Raw genomic sequence first — 14,977 nt, 5'->3', positions numbered from 1 at the left:
AGCCCTTTGTCAGATGAGTAGGTTGCAAAAATTTTCTCCCATTGTGTAGGTTGCCTGTTCACTCTGATGATAGTTTCTTTTGCTGTGCAGAAGCTCTTTAGTTTAATGAGATCCCATTTGTCGATTTTGGCTTTTGTTGCCATTGCTTTTGGTGTTTTAGACATGAAGTCCTTGCCCACGCCTATGTCCTGAATGGTATTGCCTAGGTTTTCTTGTAGGATTTTAATGGTTTTAGGTCTAACATATAAGTCTTTAATCCATCTTGAATTAATTTTTGTATAAGGTGTAAGGAAGGGATCCAGTTGCAGCTTTCTGCATATGGCTAGCCAGTTTTCCCAGCACCATTTATTAAATAGGGAATCCTTTCCCCATTTCTTGTTTTTGTCAGGTTTGTCAAAGATCAGATAGTTGTAGCTATGCGGCCTCATTTCTGAGGGCTCTGTTCTGTTCCATTGATCTATGTCTCTGTTGTGGTACCAGTACCATGCTGTTTTGGTTACTGTAGCCTTGTAGTAGAGTTTAAAGTCAGGTAGCGTGATGCCTCCAGCTTTGTTCTTTTGGCTTAGGATTGACTTGGCGATGCGGGCTCTTTTTTGGTTCCATATGAACTTTAAAGTAGTTTTTTCCAATTCTGTGAAGAAAGTCATTGGTAGCTTGATGGGGATGGCATTGAATCTATAAATTACCTTGGGCAGTATGGCCATTTTCACGATATTGATTCTTCCAACCCATGAGCATGGAATGTTCTTCCATTTGTTTGTATCCTCTTTTATTTCATTGAGCAGTGGTTTGTAGTTCTCCTTGAAGAGGTCCTTCACATCCCTGGTAAGTTGGATTCCTAGGTATTTTATTCTCTTTGAAGCAATTGTGAATGGGAGTTCACTCATGATTTGGCTCTCTGTTTGTCTGTTATTGGTGTACAAGAATGCTTGTGATTTTTGTACATTAATTTTGTATCCTGAGACTTTGCTGAAGTTGCTAATCAGCTTAAGGAGATTTTGGGCTGAGACAATGGGGTTTTCTAGATATACAATCATGTCATCTGCAAACAGGGACAATTTGACTTCCTCTTTTCCTAATTGAATACCCTTTATTTCCTTCTCCTGCCTGATTGCTCTGGCCAGAACTTCCAGCACTATGTTGAATAGTAGCGGTGAGAGAGGGCATCCCTGTCTTGTGCCAGTTTTCAGAGGGAATGCTTCCAGTTTTTGCCCATTCAGTATGATATTGGCTGTGGGTTTGTCGTAGATAGCTCTTATTATTTTGAGATACGTCCCATCAATACCTAATTTATTGAGAGTTTTTAGCATGAAGGGTTGTTGAATTTTGTCAAAGGCCTTTTCTGCATCTATTGAGATAATCATGTGGTTTTTGTCTTTGGTTCTGTTTATATGCTGGATTACATTTATTGATTTGCGTATGTTGAACCAGCCTTGCAAACCAGGGATGAAGCCCACTTGATCATGGTGGATAAGCTTTTTGATGTGCTGCTGGATTCGGTTTGCCAGTATTTTATTGAGGATTTTTGCATCAATGTTCATCAAGGATATTGGTCTGAAATTCTCTTTTTTGGTTATGTCTCTGCCAGGTTTTGGTATCAGGACGATGCTGGCTTCGTAAAATGTGTTAGGGAGGATTCCCTCTTTTTCTATCGATTGGAATAGTTTCAGAAGGAATGGTACCAGTTCCTCCTTGTACCTCTGGTAGAATTCAGCTGTGAATCCATCAGGTCCTGGACTCTTTTTGGTTGGTAAGCTATTGATTATTGCCACAATTTCAGAACCTGTTATTGGTCTATTCAGAGATTCAACTTCTTCCTGGTTTAGTCTTGGGAGGGTGTATTTGTCGAGGAATTTATCCATTTCTTCCAGATTTTCTAGTTTATTTGCATAGAGGTGTTTGTAGTATTCTCTGATGGTAGATTGTATTTCTGTGGGATCGGTGGTGATATCCCCTTTTTCGTTTTTTATTGCATCTATTTGATTCTTCTCTCTTTTCTTCTTTATTAGTCTTGCTAGCGGTCCATCAATTTTGTTGATCTTTTCAAAAAACCAGCTCCTAGATTCATTAATTTTTTGAAGGGTTTTTTGTGTCTCTATTTCCTTCAGTTCTGCTCTGATTTTAGTTATTTCTAGCCTTCTGCTGGCTTTTGAATGTGTTTGCTCTTGCTTTTCTAGTTCTTTTAATTGTGATGTTAGGGTGTCAATTTTGGATCTTTCCTGCTTTCTCTTGTGGGCATTTAGTGCTATAAATTTCCCTCTACACACTGCTTTGAACGTGTCCCAGAGATTCTGGTATGTTGTGTCTTTGTTCTCGTTGGTTTCAAAGAACATCTTTATTTCTGCCTTCATTTCATTATGTACCCAATAGTCATTCAGGAGCAGGTTGTTCAGTTTCCATGTAGTTGAGCGGTTTTGACTGAGTTTCTTAATCCTGAGTTCTAGTTTGATTGCACTGTGGTCTGAGAGACAGTTTGTTATAATCTCTGTTCTTTTACATTTGCTGAGAAGAGCTTTACTTCCAACTATGTGGTCAATTTTGGAATAGGTGTGGTGTGGTGCTGAAAAAAATGTATATTCTGTTGATTTGGGGTGGAGAGTTCTGTAGATGTCTATTAGGTCCACTTTATGTAGAGCTGAGTTCAATTCCTGGATATCCTTGTTAACTTTCTGTCTCGTTGATCTGTCTAATGCTGACAGTGGGGTGTTAAAATCTCCCATTATTATTGTGTGGGAGTTTAAGTCCCTTTGTAGGTCACTGAGGACTTGCTTTATGAATCTGGGTGCTCCTGTGTTGGGTGCATATATATTTAGGATAGTTAGCTCTTCTTGTTGAATTGATCCCTTTACCATTATGTAATGGCCTTCTTTGTCTCTTTTGATCTTTGTTGGTTTAAAGTCTATTTTATCAGAGACTAGGACTGCAACCCCTGCCTTTTTTTGTTTTCCAGTTGCTTGATAGATCTTCCTCCATCCCTTTATTTTGAGTCTATGTGTGTCTCTGCACGTGAGATGGGTTTCCTGAATACAGCACACTGATGGGTCCTGACTCCTTATCCAGTTTGCCAGTCTGTGTCTTTTGATTGGAGCATTTAGCCCATTTACATTTAACGTGAATATTGTTATGTGTGAATCTGATCCTGTCATTATGATGTTAGTTGGTTATTTTGCTCGTTAGTTGCTATAGTTTCTTCCTAGCCTCGATGGTCTTTACAATTTGGCATGTTTTTGCAGGGGCTGGTACCGGTTGTTCCTTTCCATGTTTAGTGCTTCCTTCAGGAGCTCTTTTAGGGCAGGCCTGGTGGTGACAAAATCACTCAGCGTTTGCTTGTCTGTAAAGTATTTTATTTCTCCTTCACTTATGAAGCTTAGTTTGGCGGGATAGGAAATTCTGGGTTGAAAATTCTTTTCTTTAAGAATGTTGAATATCGGCCCCCACTCTCTTCTGGCTTGTAGAGTTTCTGCTGAGAGATCAGCTGTTAGTCTGATGGGCTTCCCTTTGTGGGTAACCCGACCTTTCTCTCTGGCTGCCCTTAACATTTTTTCCTTCATTTCCACTTTGGTGAATCTGACAATTATGTGTCTTGGAGTTGCCCTTCTCGAGGAGTATCTTTGTGGCGTTCTCTGTATTTCCTGAATCTGAATGCTGGCCTGCCTTGCTAGATTGGGGAAGTTCTCCTGGATAATATCTTGCAGAGTGTTTTCCAACTTGGTTCCATTCTCCCCATCATTTTCAGGTACACCAATCAGACGTAGGTTTGGTCTTTTCACATAGTCCCAAATTTCTTGGAGGCTTTGTTCATTTCTTTTTATTCTTTTTTCTCTAAACTTCCCTTCTCTCTTCATTTCATTCATTTCATCTTCTATCAGCGATACCCTTTCTTCCAGTTGATCGCATCTGCTACTGAGGCTTCTGCATTCTTCGCGTAGTTCTCGAAACTTGGCTTTCAGCTCCATCATCTCCTTTAAGCCCTTCTCTCCATTGGTTATTCTAGTTATCCATTCTTCTAATTTTTTTTCAAAGTTTTTAACTTCTTTGCTATTGTTTTGAATTTCCTCTCGTAGCTCAGAGTAGTTTGATTGTCTGAAGCCTTCTTCTCTCAACTCATCAAAGTCATCCTCCATCCAGCTTTGTTCCGTTGCTGGTGAGGAACTGCATTCCTTTGGAGGAGGAGAGGTGCTCTGTTTTTTAGAGTTTCCAGTTTTTTTGGTCTGTTTTTTCCCCATCTTTGTGGTTTTGTCTACTTTTTGTCTTCGATGATGGTGATGTACAGATGGGTTTTTGGTGTGGATGTCCTTTCTGTTTGTTAATTTTCCTTCTACCAGACAAGACCCTCAGCTGCAGGTCTGTTGGAGTTTACTAGAGGTCCACTCCAGACCCTGTTTGGCTGGGTGTCAGCACTGGTGGCTGCAGAACAGCGGATTTTCGTGAGACCACAAATTCAGCTGTCTGATAGTTCCTCTGAAAGTTTTGTCTCAGAGGAGTACCCGGTTGAATGAGGTGTCAGTCTGTCCCACTGGGGGGGTGCCTCCCAGTTAGGCTGCTCAGGGGTGAGGGACCCACTTTAGGAGGCAGTCTGTCCGTTCTCAGATCACCAGCTGCGTGCTGGAAGAACCACTACTCTCTTCAAAGCTGTCAGTCAGACAGGGACATTTAAGGCTGTGGAGGTTCTCGCTGAGTTTTTGGTTGTCTGTGCCCTGCCCCCAGAGGTGGAGCCTACAGAGGCAGGCGGGCCTCCTTGAGCTGTGGTGGGCTCCACCCAGTTCGAGCTTCCTGGCTGCTTTGTTTACCTAAGCAAGCCTGGGCAATGGGGGGCGCCCCTCCCCCAGCCTCGTTGCCGCCTTGCAGCGTGATCTCAGACTGCTGTGCTAGCAATCAGCAAGACTCTGTGGGCATAGGACCCTCCGAGCCAGGTGCGGGACACAATCTCCTAGTGTGCCGTTTTCCAGGCCCGTTGGAAAAGCGCAGTATTAGGACGGGACTGACCCGATATTCCAGGTGCCGTCTGTTTTCCCTTTCTTTGACTAGGAAAGGGAACTCCCTGACCCCTTGCGCTTCCCGAGTGAGGCAATGCCTCGCCCTGCTTCGGCTCGCGCACAGTGCGCTTCACCGACTGTCCTGAACCCACTGTTAGGCACTCCCTAGTGAGATGAAACCGGTACCTCAAGCAGAAATGCAGAAATCACCCGTCTTCTGTGTCGCTGGGGCTGGGAGCTGGAGACCGGAGCTGTTCCTATTCGGCCATCTTGGCTCCACCCTCCCTTTTTTTCTTTTTGTAAAACATAGTTAAGTGATTAATTTTCCTTCCACTTAAGGCGGGCATATGGCAAAGCTAGGGACTGCAAACAAGTGGTTTTTTTCTTTCTTTTTTAAAATAGACTATTGATCCAAAAGTATTTGTGATGGATTTTCATGGCCGATGTTCACTCAACTTAAACTCCATGAAAATGTTCCCGGTGCTCATATTTACGCTGAAGTACAATGAGAAGCCACTTTTGAAGAAGTATTAGAATGGTACTTTTAAACAAATCTTCACGTGTTTCAATTAAAAAAAAACAAAACAAAACTCAAGCTATTGGTGGCACAGAGAGCAAATGAAGGCTTGCTATTTTTAAGAGGTCTTCTTGTGAGTCAGTCAGCTTGGTTTCGCAGTGTCTAGCAACTTAACACCAATCAGCAGTGTAGTCAAAATCTCTGAACATTTCCTCCTCCTCTTCCGAAAGTATCCTTCGTTCTCGAGGTGGAGTCAGAATAGGTGCTTCTGAGGTAAATTCATCATGGAAATTACTAACAGCTTCTTGTCCTCTTATGGTAGGTATAAATGGTGGCTTTACTTTTTTGTCCATCAGAGCGCTCCAATCAATTAGCCGGAAAAATGGGTGCTTTTTTACATCTTCTGCATCTTTCTTGCTAGCCCCAAGGCGCCGCTCAGGCTTTCTTCTTAGCAGCCTTCTCATTATAGAAATGGCTTCTGTAGATAAGAACCTTGGATAGTTTACTTCATGATTTACAATACTGTCAAAAAGTTTCTCTTCGTCATCACCAAGAAAGGGATAGTCACCAACAAGCATTTGATATATAAGCACGCCAAGGCCCCACCAATCTACAGCCCTTGTATAAGAAATTTCTGTTAATACTTCTGGGGCAAGATATAGAGGAGTGCCACAAAATGTGCTTGTTCTATCTCTGTATCCCATTCCTTCTTTGCAAAGACCAAAATCAGCAATTTTCACAAAGCCCTCTGTATCTAGCAATAAGTTTTCCAATTTCAAATCTCTATGAGCAATTTTGTGTTCATGTAAATACTGCAACCCAAGAACTACACAAGCAGCATAAAATACAGCTGTTGGTTCAGAAAAGACACCAGTATTAATGTGCAACCTTAGGTCCCCACCGGCAGCATATTCCATTACAAAGCAAACATGCTCTTTGGTTTGGAAACATGCAAAAAGGTTCGTCAAAAAGGGATGCCTTACACTACTCACAGTTTCAAAAATTCTTTTTTCACACATCAGGATGTCTACTTCATGTCGAGCCACAATATCTCCTTTCTTTAGGGCTTTTATAGCAAACATCTCATTTGTGTGTTTATATTCAGCTAAAAGCACCTTTCCAAACTGTCCTCTTCCCAAGACAGCACAACACCTGAAGTCTTGCAGATTAAACTGAAACCTTTGCTGCAATCTGCGAGTCGTTGGGCAATCTGTAATATCTTCTGGATCTGATACAACAATATGTGCATTTAATTCCTGCAGCTTGTGATGTAGTTCTTCTAATTTTTTATTTGATTTTTTCAAAATGTTGTCTACATAAGACAAACTTTTTTTATCCCTTGTGACTTTCCTCAGATTTTCTGCTCCCTCTTTGATTTTCAGTTCTTTCCTTATTTCTCTCTTAATTAGATCCTTGATATCATCCAATTTCTGCTGCACCATTGTATCTGAAAAGTCTAATTTTTGAACAGCACTCACATTCTCAGAAAATGGAAGACTTCGGCAATCCCCCTGCAGTTCCCTGAGCAGAATCTCCCCCCGTTGGGGGTTGGACGCCATTGCACTCCGGTATGGACTCCGCACCTGGACGCAGCCGCCGCTGACGAAGGGAGCCTTCAATCTATTGTTGCTAGTAGAACAACGAGGGTCACTATTTGGAATATCTGGAGTCCTTGGGCAATCTGTAATATCTTCTGGATCTGACACAACAATATGTGCATTTAATTCCTGCAGCTTGTGATGTAGTTCTTCTAATTTTTTATTTGATTTTTTCAAAATGTTGTCTACATAAGACAAACTTTTTTTATCTCTTGTGACTTTCCTCAGATTTTCAGCTCCCTCTTTGATTTTCAGTTCTTTCCTTATTTCTCTCTTAATTCGATCCTTGATATCATCCAATTTCTGCTGCACCATTGTATCTGAAAAGTCTAATTTTTGAACAGCACTCACATTCTCAGAAAACGGAAGACTTCGGGAATCCCCCTGCAGTTCCATGAGCAGAATCTCCCCCCGTTGGGGGTTGGACGCCATTGCACTCCGGTATGGACTCCGCACCTGGACGCGGCCGCCGCTGGCGAAGGGAGCCTTCAATCTATTGTTGCTAGTAGAACAACGAGGGTCACTATTTGGAATATCTGGAGTCCTTGGGCAATCTGTAATATCTTCTGGATCTGACACAACAATATGTGCATTTAATTCCTGCAGCTTGTGATGTAGTTCTTCTAATTTTTTATTTGATTTTTTCAAAATGTTGTCTACATAAGACAAACTTTTTTTATCTCTTGTGACTTTCCTCAGATTTTCAGCTCCCTCTTTGATTTTCAGTTCTTTCCTTATTTCTCTCTTAATTCGATCCTTGATATCATCCAATTTCTGCTGCACCATTGTATCTGAAAAGTCTAATTTTTGAACAGCACTCACATTCTCAGAAAACAGAAGACTTCGGGAATCGCCCTGCAGTTCCCTGAGCAGAATCTCCCCCCGTTGGGGGTTGGACGCCATTGCGCTGATATGGACTCCGCACATGGATTCGGACGCCACTGGCGAAGGGAGAAGGCGGGACGGAGCTCAGAGTGGGGGTGAGGAGAGGGGAGAGAAAGCAAAAAAAAACAACTAGGGATTCATGGAGGCGCAGCCCCTGCGGGAGGAGCGGCTTATTCCCTCCGGTTCATCGAGAGAGGCGGGGAACGAGGGCACTTGTAGCGGGCTTCCTCTCACTGCCTGCCGGCCGCCACCACTGCCCACACCGGAATGTTGGTCTAGTCGCTCTGGGTGACACTAGAATCTGCCTCAAGCTTCTGTGTTCTGACCATTGTGGCCGCCTATTGCATTTTTTTTAAAACTTGGAGTCAATGACATGGATGACCAGTTAATCAAGGCTGCCCACTTGGATGCCTTTTTTCATGTCTCTGCAAATTCAGAGAATTCATCGAACATTCACTAAGCATCTAGAGCCAGGAATGGTGTGGACACATTAAATTATTGCTGAATAAAATAGTAAACCACGCTTACTTAGAGGCTGGTCTTGCAGATATTACAGAAACACTTGTCAATCATAAAACAAGATGCATGTGTTCTTATAACCTGCTGACCAGTTTATCAAAGTTCTCCTCAGAGTCTTCCTTAGGTAATTGCCCTCTATTCAGCTGGTCTCCCTAGCAACAGCTGACATCCTGAGAAAGGCAGCTGTGGCTCTGCCTCAGCTCCATCCATTGCTCACTCTAGTGGGTTTCTGTAATTTTCTGTAGCAGCAGCACCTATGTTCATGTTATATTATCTTCTCATTGTTCTTGTGAATTTTTAAAAAATAAGGGTGGGTTATATATACAGTTTGACTCATTTCCATTAAAAACAATTAAAATGATTGATAAAATGGAAACAAACAAAAAATTCACCATCATAAATATGTCTCCAAGCTGGCAAGAAAGTAAGGAATCCTCAGATTAAAAACTGAATCGAGACAGGCACCCAGAAACAAAAGCAGAGACAACTTTTGCATTGAGGATATTTGCCATGAATTTGAGCCTAGGTGCTCAAGGTCTTGCAGGGTATGGAAAAACAGAGACAAAGACTAGGGCCCAACCAGGTTGTGATTTAATAGAAACCCCACCCCCACATATAAACCCTGGACCCCAAAGCCTATACCCTACAAATAAACATGCTCCCTGCCCCTCTCCCCAGGGGACAGTGAGGACACATACTATCTGGAGTCACTGACTGTATTAGTCTGTTTTCACGCTGCTCATAAAGACATACCTGAGATTGGGTAATTTAAAAGAAAAAGAGGTTTAATAGACTCACATTTCCACGTGGCTGGGGAGGCCTTGCCATCATGGTGGAAGGCAAAAGCCGTGTCTTACATGGCAGTAAACGAGAGAATGAGAACCAAGCAAAAAGGGAAACCCCTTATAAAACCATCAGATCTCATGAGATTTAGTCACTACCAAGTGAACTGTATGGGGGGAAACTGCCCCCATGATTCAGTTATCTCCCACCAGGTCCCTCCTATAACCTGTGGGAATTATGGGAGCTACAATTCAAGATGAGATTTGTCAAGATGAGATATAAACCATATCACTGAGTATACAGGGAAAGTCTCCTTTGGGAATTTGCAACTATACACTGGCCCTCACATGGTTTGTAACCCAAATTCACACAATTTATGTTGTCTAAAAAACATACCATCAAAAATGTAGTTTAAAGTGATCCCGGTCAGGTGGAGCCAAGATGGCCGAATAGGAACAGCTCCGGTCTCCAGCTCCCAGCCCCAGCGACACAGAAGACGGGTGATTTCTGCATTTCTGCTTGAGGTACCGGTTTCATCTCACTAGGGAGCGCCTAACAGTGGGTTCAGGACAGTCGGTGAAGCGCACTGTGCGCGAGCCGAAGCAGGGCGAGGCATTGCCTCACTCGGGAAGCGCAAAGGGTCAGGGAGTTCCCTTTCCTAGTCAAAGAAAGGGGAAACAGACGGCACCTGGAATATCGGGGTCAGTCCCGTCCTAATACTGCGCTTTTCCAACGGGCCTGGAAAACGGCACACTAGGAGATTGTGTCCCGCACCTGGCTCGGAGGGTCCTATGCCCACAGAGTCTTGCTGATTGCTAGCACAGCAGTCTGAGATCACGCTGCAAGGCGGCAACGAGGCTGGGGGAGGGGCGCCCGCCATTGCCCAGGCTTGCTTAGGTAAACAAAGCAGCCGGGAAGCTCGAACTGGGTGGAGCCCACCACAGCTCAAGGAGGCCTGCCTGCCTCTGTAGGCTCCACCTCTGGGGGCAGGGCACAGACAACCAAAAACTCAGCGAGAACCTCCACAGCCTTAAATGTCCCTGTCTGACTGACAGCTTTGAAGTGAGTAGTGGTTCTCCCAGCATGCAGCTGGAGATCTGAGAACGGACAGACTGCCTCCTAAAGTGGGTCCCTCACCCCTGAACAGCCTAACTGGGAGGCACCCCCCCAGTAGGGACAGACTGACACCTCATTCAACCGGGTACTCCTCTGAGACAAAACTTTCAGAGGAACTATCAGACAGCTGAATTTGTGGTCTCACGAAAATCCGCTGTTCTGCAGCCACTGGTGCTGACACCCAGCCAAACAGGGTCTGGAGTGGACCTTTAGTAAACTCCAACAGACCTGCAGCTGAGGGTCTTGTCTGGTAGAAGGAAAATTAACAAACAGAAAGGACATCCACACCAAAAGCCCATCTGTACATCACCATCATCGAAGACAAAAAGTAGACAAAACCACAAAGATGGGGAAAAAACAGACCAAAAAAACTGGAAACTCTAAAAAACAGAGCACCTCTCCTCCTCCAAAGGAATGCAGTTCCTCACCAGCAACGGAACAGAGCTGGATGGAGGATGACTTTGATGAGTTGAGAGAAGAAGGCTTCTGATGATCAAACTACTCTGAGCTACGAGAGGAAATTCAAAACAATAGCAAAGAAGTTAAAAACTTTGAAAAAAAATTAGAAGAATGGATAACTAGAATAACCAATGGAGAGAAGGGCTTAAAGGAGATGATGGAGCTGAAAGCCAAGTTTCGAGAACTACGCGAAGAATGCAGAAGCCTCAGTAGCAGATGCGATCAACTGGAAGAAAGGGTATCGCTGATAGAAGATGAAATGAATGAAATGAAGAGAGAAGGGAAGTTTAGAGGAAAAAGAATAAAAAGAAATGAACAAAGCCTCCAAGAAATTTGGGACTGTGTGAAAAGACCAAACCTACGTCTGATTGGTGTACCTGAAAATGATGGGGAGAATGGAACCAAGTTGGAAAACACTCTGCAAGATATTATCCAGGAGAACTTCCCCAATCTAGCAAGGCAGGCCAGCATTCAGATTCAGGAAATACAGAGAACGCCACAAAGATACTCCTCGAGAAGGGCAACTCCAAGACACATAATTGTCAGATTCACCAAAGTGGAAATGAAGGAAAAAATGTTAAGGGCAGCCAGAGAGAAAGGTCGGGTTACCCACAAAGGGAAGCCCATCAGACTAACAGCTGATCTCTCAGCAGAAACTCTACAAGCCAGAAGAGAGTGGGGGCCGATATTCAACATTCTTAAAGAAAAGAATTTTCAACCCAGAATTTCCTATCCCGCCAAACTAAGCTTCATAAGTGAAGGAGAAATAAAATACTTTACAGACAAGCAAACGCTGAGTGATTTTGTCACCACCAGGCCTGCCCTAAAAGAGCTCCTGAAGGAAGCACTAAACATGGAAAGGAACAACCGGTACCAGCCCCTGCAAAAACATGCCAAATTGTAAAGACCATCGAGGCTAGGAAGAAACTATAGCAACTAACGAGCAAAATAACCAACTAACATCATAATGACAGGATCAGATTCACACATAACAATATTCACGTTAAATGTAAATGGGCTAAATGCTCCAATCAAAAGACACAGACTGGCAAACTGGATAAGGAGTCAGGACCCATCAGTGTGCTGTATTCAGGAAACCCATCTCACGTGCAGAGACACACATAGACTCAAAATAAAGGGATGGAGGAAGATCTATCAAGCAACTGGAAAACAAAAAAAGGCAGGGGTTGCAATCCTAGTCTCTGATAAAATAGACTTTAAACCAACAAAGATCAAAAAAGACAAAGAAGGCCATTACATAATGGTAAAGGGATCAATTCAACAAGAAGAGCTAACTATTCTAAATATATATGCAACCAACACAGGAGCACCCAGATTCATAAAGCAAGTCCTCAGTGACCTACAAAGGGACTTAAACTCCCACACAATAATAATGGGAGATTTTAACACCCCACTGTCAGCATTAGACAGATCAACGAGACAGAAAGTTAACAAGGATATCCAGGAATTGAACTCAGCTCTACATAAAGTGGACCTAATAGACATCTACAGAACTCTCCACCCCAAATCAACAGAATATACATTTTTTTCAGCACCACACCACACCTATTCCAAAATTGACCACATAGTTGGAAGTAAAGCTCTTCTCAGCAAATGTAAAAGAACAGAGATTATAACAAACTGTCTCTCAGACCACAGTGCAATCAAACTAGAACTCAGGATTAAGAAACTCAGTCAAAACCGCTCAACTACATGGAAACTGAACAACCTGCTCCTGAATGACTATTGGGTACATAATGAAATGAAGGCAGAAATAAAGATGTTCTTTGAAACCAACGAGAACAAAGACACAACATACCAGAATCTCTGGGACACGTTCAAAGCAGTGTGTAGAGGGAAATTTATAGCACTAAATGCCCACAAGAGAAAGCAGGAAAGATCCAAAATTGACACCCGAACATCACAATTAAAAGAACTAGAAAAGCAAGAGCAAACACATTCAAAAGCTAGCAGAAGGCTAGAAATAACTAAAATCAGAGCAGAACTGAAGGAAATAGAGACACAAAAAACCCTTCAAAAAATTAATGAATCCAGGAGCTGGTTTTTTGAAAAGATCAACAAAATTGATGGACCGCTAGCAAGACTAATAAAGAAGAAAAGAGAGAAGAATCAAATAGATGCAATAAAAAACAAAAAAGGGGATATCACCACCAATCCCACAGAAATACAATCTACCATCAGAGAATACTACAAACACCTCTATGCAAATAAACTAGAAAATCTAGAAGAAATGGATAAATTCCTCGACAAATACACCCTCCCAAGACTAAACCAGGAAGAAGTTGAATCTCTGAATAGACCAATAACAGGTTCTGAAATTGTGGCAATAATCAATAGCTTACCAACCAAAAAGAGTCCAGGACCTGATGGATTCACAGCTGAATTCTACCAGAGGTACAAGGAGGAACTGGTACCATTCCTTCTGAAACTATTCCAATCGATAGAAAAAGAGGGAATCCTCCCTAACACATTTTACGAAGCCAGCATCGTCCTGATACCAAAACCTGGCAGAGACATAACCAAAAAAGAGAATTTCAGACCAATATCCTTGATGAACATTGATGCAAAAATCCTCAATAAAATACTGGCAAACCGAATCCAGAAGCACATCAAAAAGCTTATCCACCATGATCAAGTGGGCTTCATCCCTGGGATGCAAGGCTGGTTCAACATACGCAAATCAATAAATGTAATCCAGCATATAAACAGAACCAAAGACAAAAACCACATGATTATCTCAATAGATGCAGAAAAGGCCTTTGACAAAATTCAACAACCCTTCATGCTAAAAACTCTCAATAAATTAGGTATTGATGGGATGTATCTCAAAATAATAAGAGCTATCTACGACAAACCCACAGCCAATATCATACTGAATGGGCAAAAACTGGAAGCATTCCCTCTGAAAACTGGCACAAGACAGGGATGCCCTCTCTCACCGCTACTATTCAACATAGTGCTGGAAGTTCTGGCCAGAGCAATCAGGCAGGAGAAGGAAATAAAGGGTATTCAATTAGGAAAAGAGGAAGTCAAATTGTCCCTGTTTGCAGATGACATGATTGTATATCTAGAAAACCCCATTGTCTCAGCCCAAAATCTCCTTAAGCTGATTAGCAACTTCAGCAAAGTCTCAGGATACAAAATTAATGTACAAAAATCACAAGCATTCTTGTACACCAATAACAGACAAACAGAGAGCCAAATCATGAGTGAACTCCCATTCACAATTGCTTCAAAGAGAATAAAATACCTAGGAATCCAACTTACAAGGGATGTGAAGGACCTCTTCAAGGAGAACTACAAACCACTGCTCAATGAAATAAAAGAGGATACAAACAAATGGAAGAACATTCCATGCTCATGGGTTGGAAGAATCAATATCGTGAAAATGGCCATACTGCCCAAGGTAATTTATAGATTCAATGCCATCCCCATCAAGCTACCAATGACTTTCTTCACAGAATTGGAAAAAACTACTTTAAAGTTCATATGGAACCAAAAAAGAGCCCGCATCGCCAAGTCAATCCTAAGCCAAAAGAACAAAGCTGGAGGCATCACGCTACCTGACTTTAAACTCTACTACAAGGCTACAGTAACCAAAACAGCATGGTACTGGTACCACAACAGAGACATAGATCAATGGAACAGAACGGAGCCCTCAGAAATGATGCCGCATAGCTACAACTATCTGATCTTTGACAAACCTGACAAAAACAAGAAATGGGGAAAGGATTCCCTATTTAATAAATGGTGCTGGGAAAACTGGCTAGCCATATGTAGAAAGCTGCAACTGGATCCCTTCCTTACACCTTATACAAAAATTAATTCAAGATGGATTAAAGACTTATATGTTAGACCTAAAACCATTAAAATCCTACAAGAAAACCTAGGCAATACCATTCAGGACATAGGCGTGGGCAAGGACTTCATGTCTAAAACACCAAAAGCAATGGCAACAAAAGCCAAAATTGACAAATGGGATCTCATTAAACTAAAGAGCTTCTGCACAGCAAAAGAAACTATCATCAGAGTGAACAGGCAACCTACACAATGGGAGAAAATTTTTGCAACCTACTCATCTGACAAAGGGCTAATATCCAGAA

General features: G+C 42.3%; 2 protein-coding genes across 2 annotated transcripts in view; both read right to left on the bottom strand.

The window, feature by feature from the left end:
• Nucleotides 1-14,977, bottom strand: part of HS6ST3 (heparan sulfate 6-O-sulfotransferase 3) — an 807,361-nt gene that overhangs the window by 307,783 nt on the left and 484,601 nt on the right. The window lies entirely within an intron of this gene.
• Nucleotides 5,254-6,993, bottom strand: LOC134732630 (serine/threonine-protein kinase N2-like). The gene has a single exon (XM_063618962.1). The coding sequence runs from the start codon at nt 6,933-6,935 to the stop codon at nt 5,664-5,666; it is 1,272 nt and encodes a 423-aa protein (XP_063475032.1). The 5' UTR covers nt 6,936-6,993; the 3' UTR covers nt 5,254-5,663.

This window comes from Symphalangus syndactylus, chromosome 15 (genome assembly GCF_028878055.3).
Source record: "Symphalangus syndactylus isolate Jambi chromosome 15, NHGRI_mSymSyn1-v2.1_pri, whole genome shotgun sequence".
NCBI classification, from domain to species: Eukaryota; Metazoa; Chordata; class Mammalia; order Primates; family Hylobatidae; genus Symphalangus; species Symphalangus syndactylus.
The sequence above is the reverse complement of the archived record's forward strand: the minus strand, read 5'-3'. Positions and strand labels throughout refer to the sequence as shown.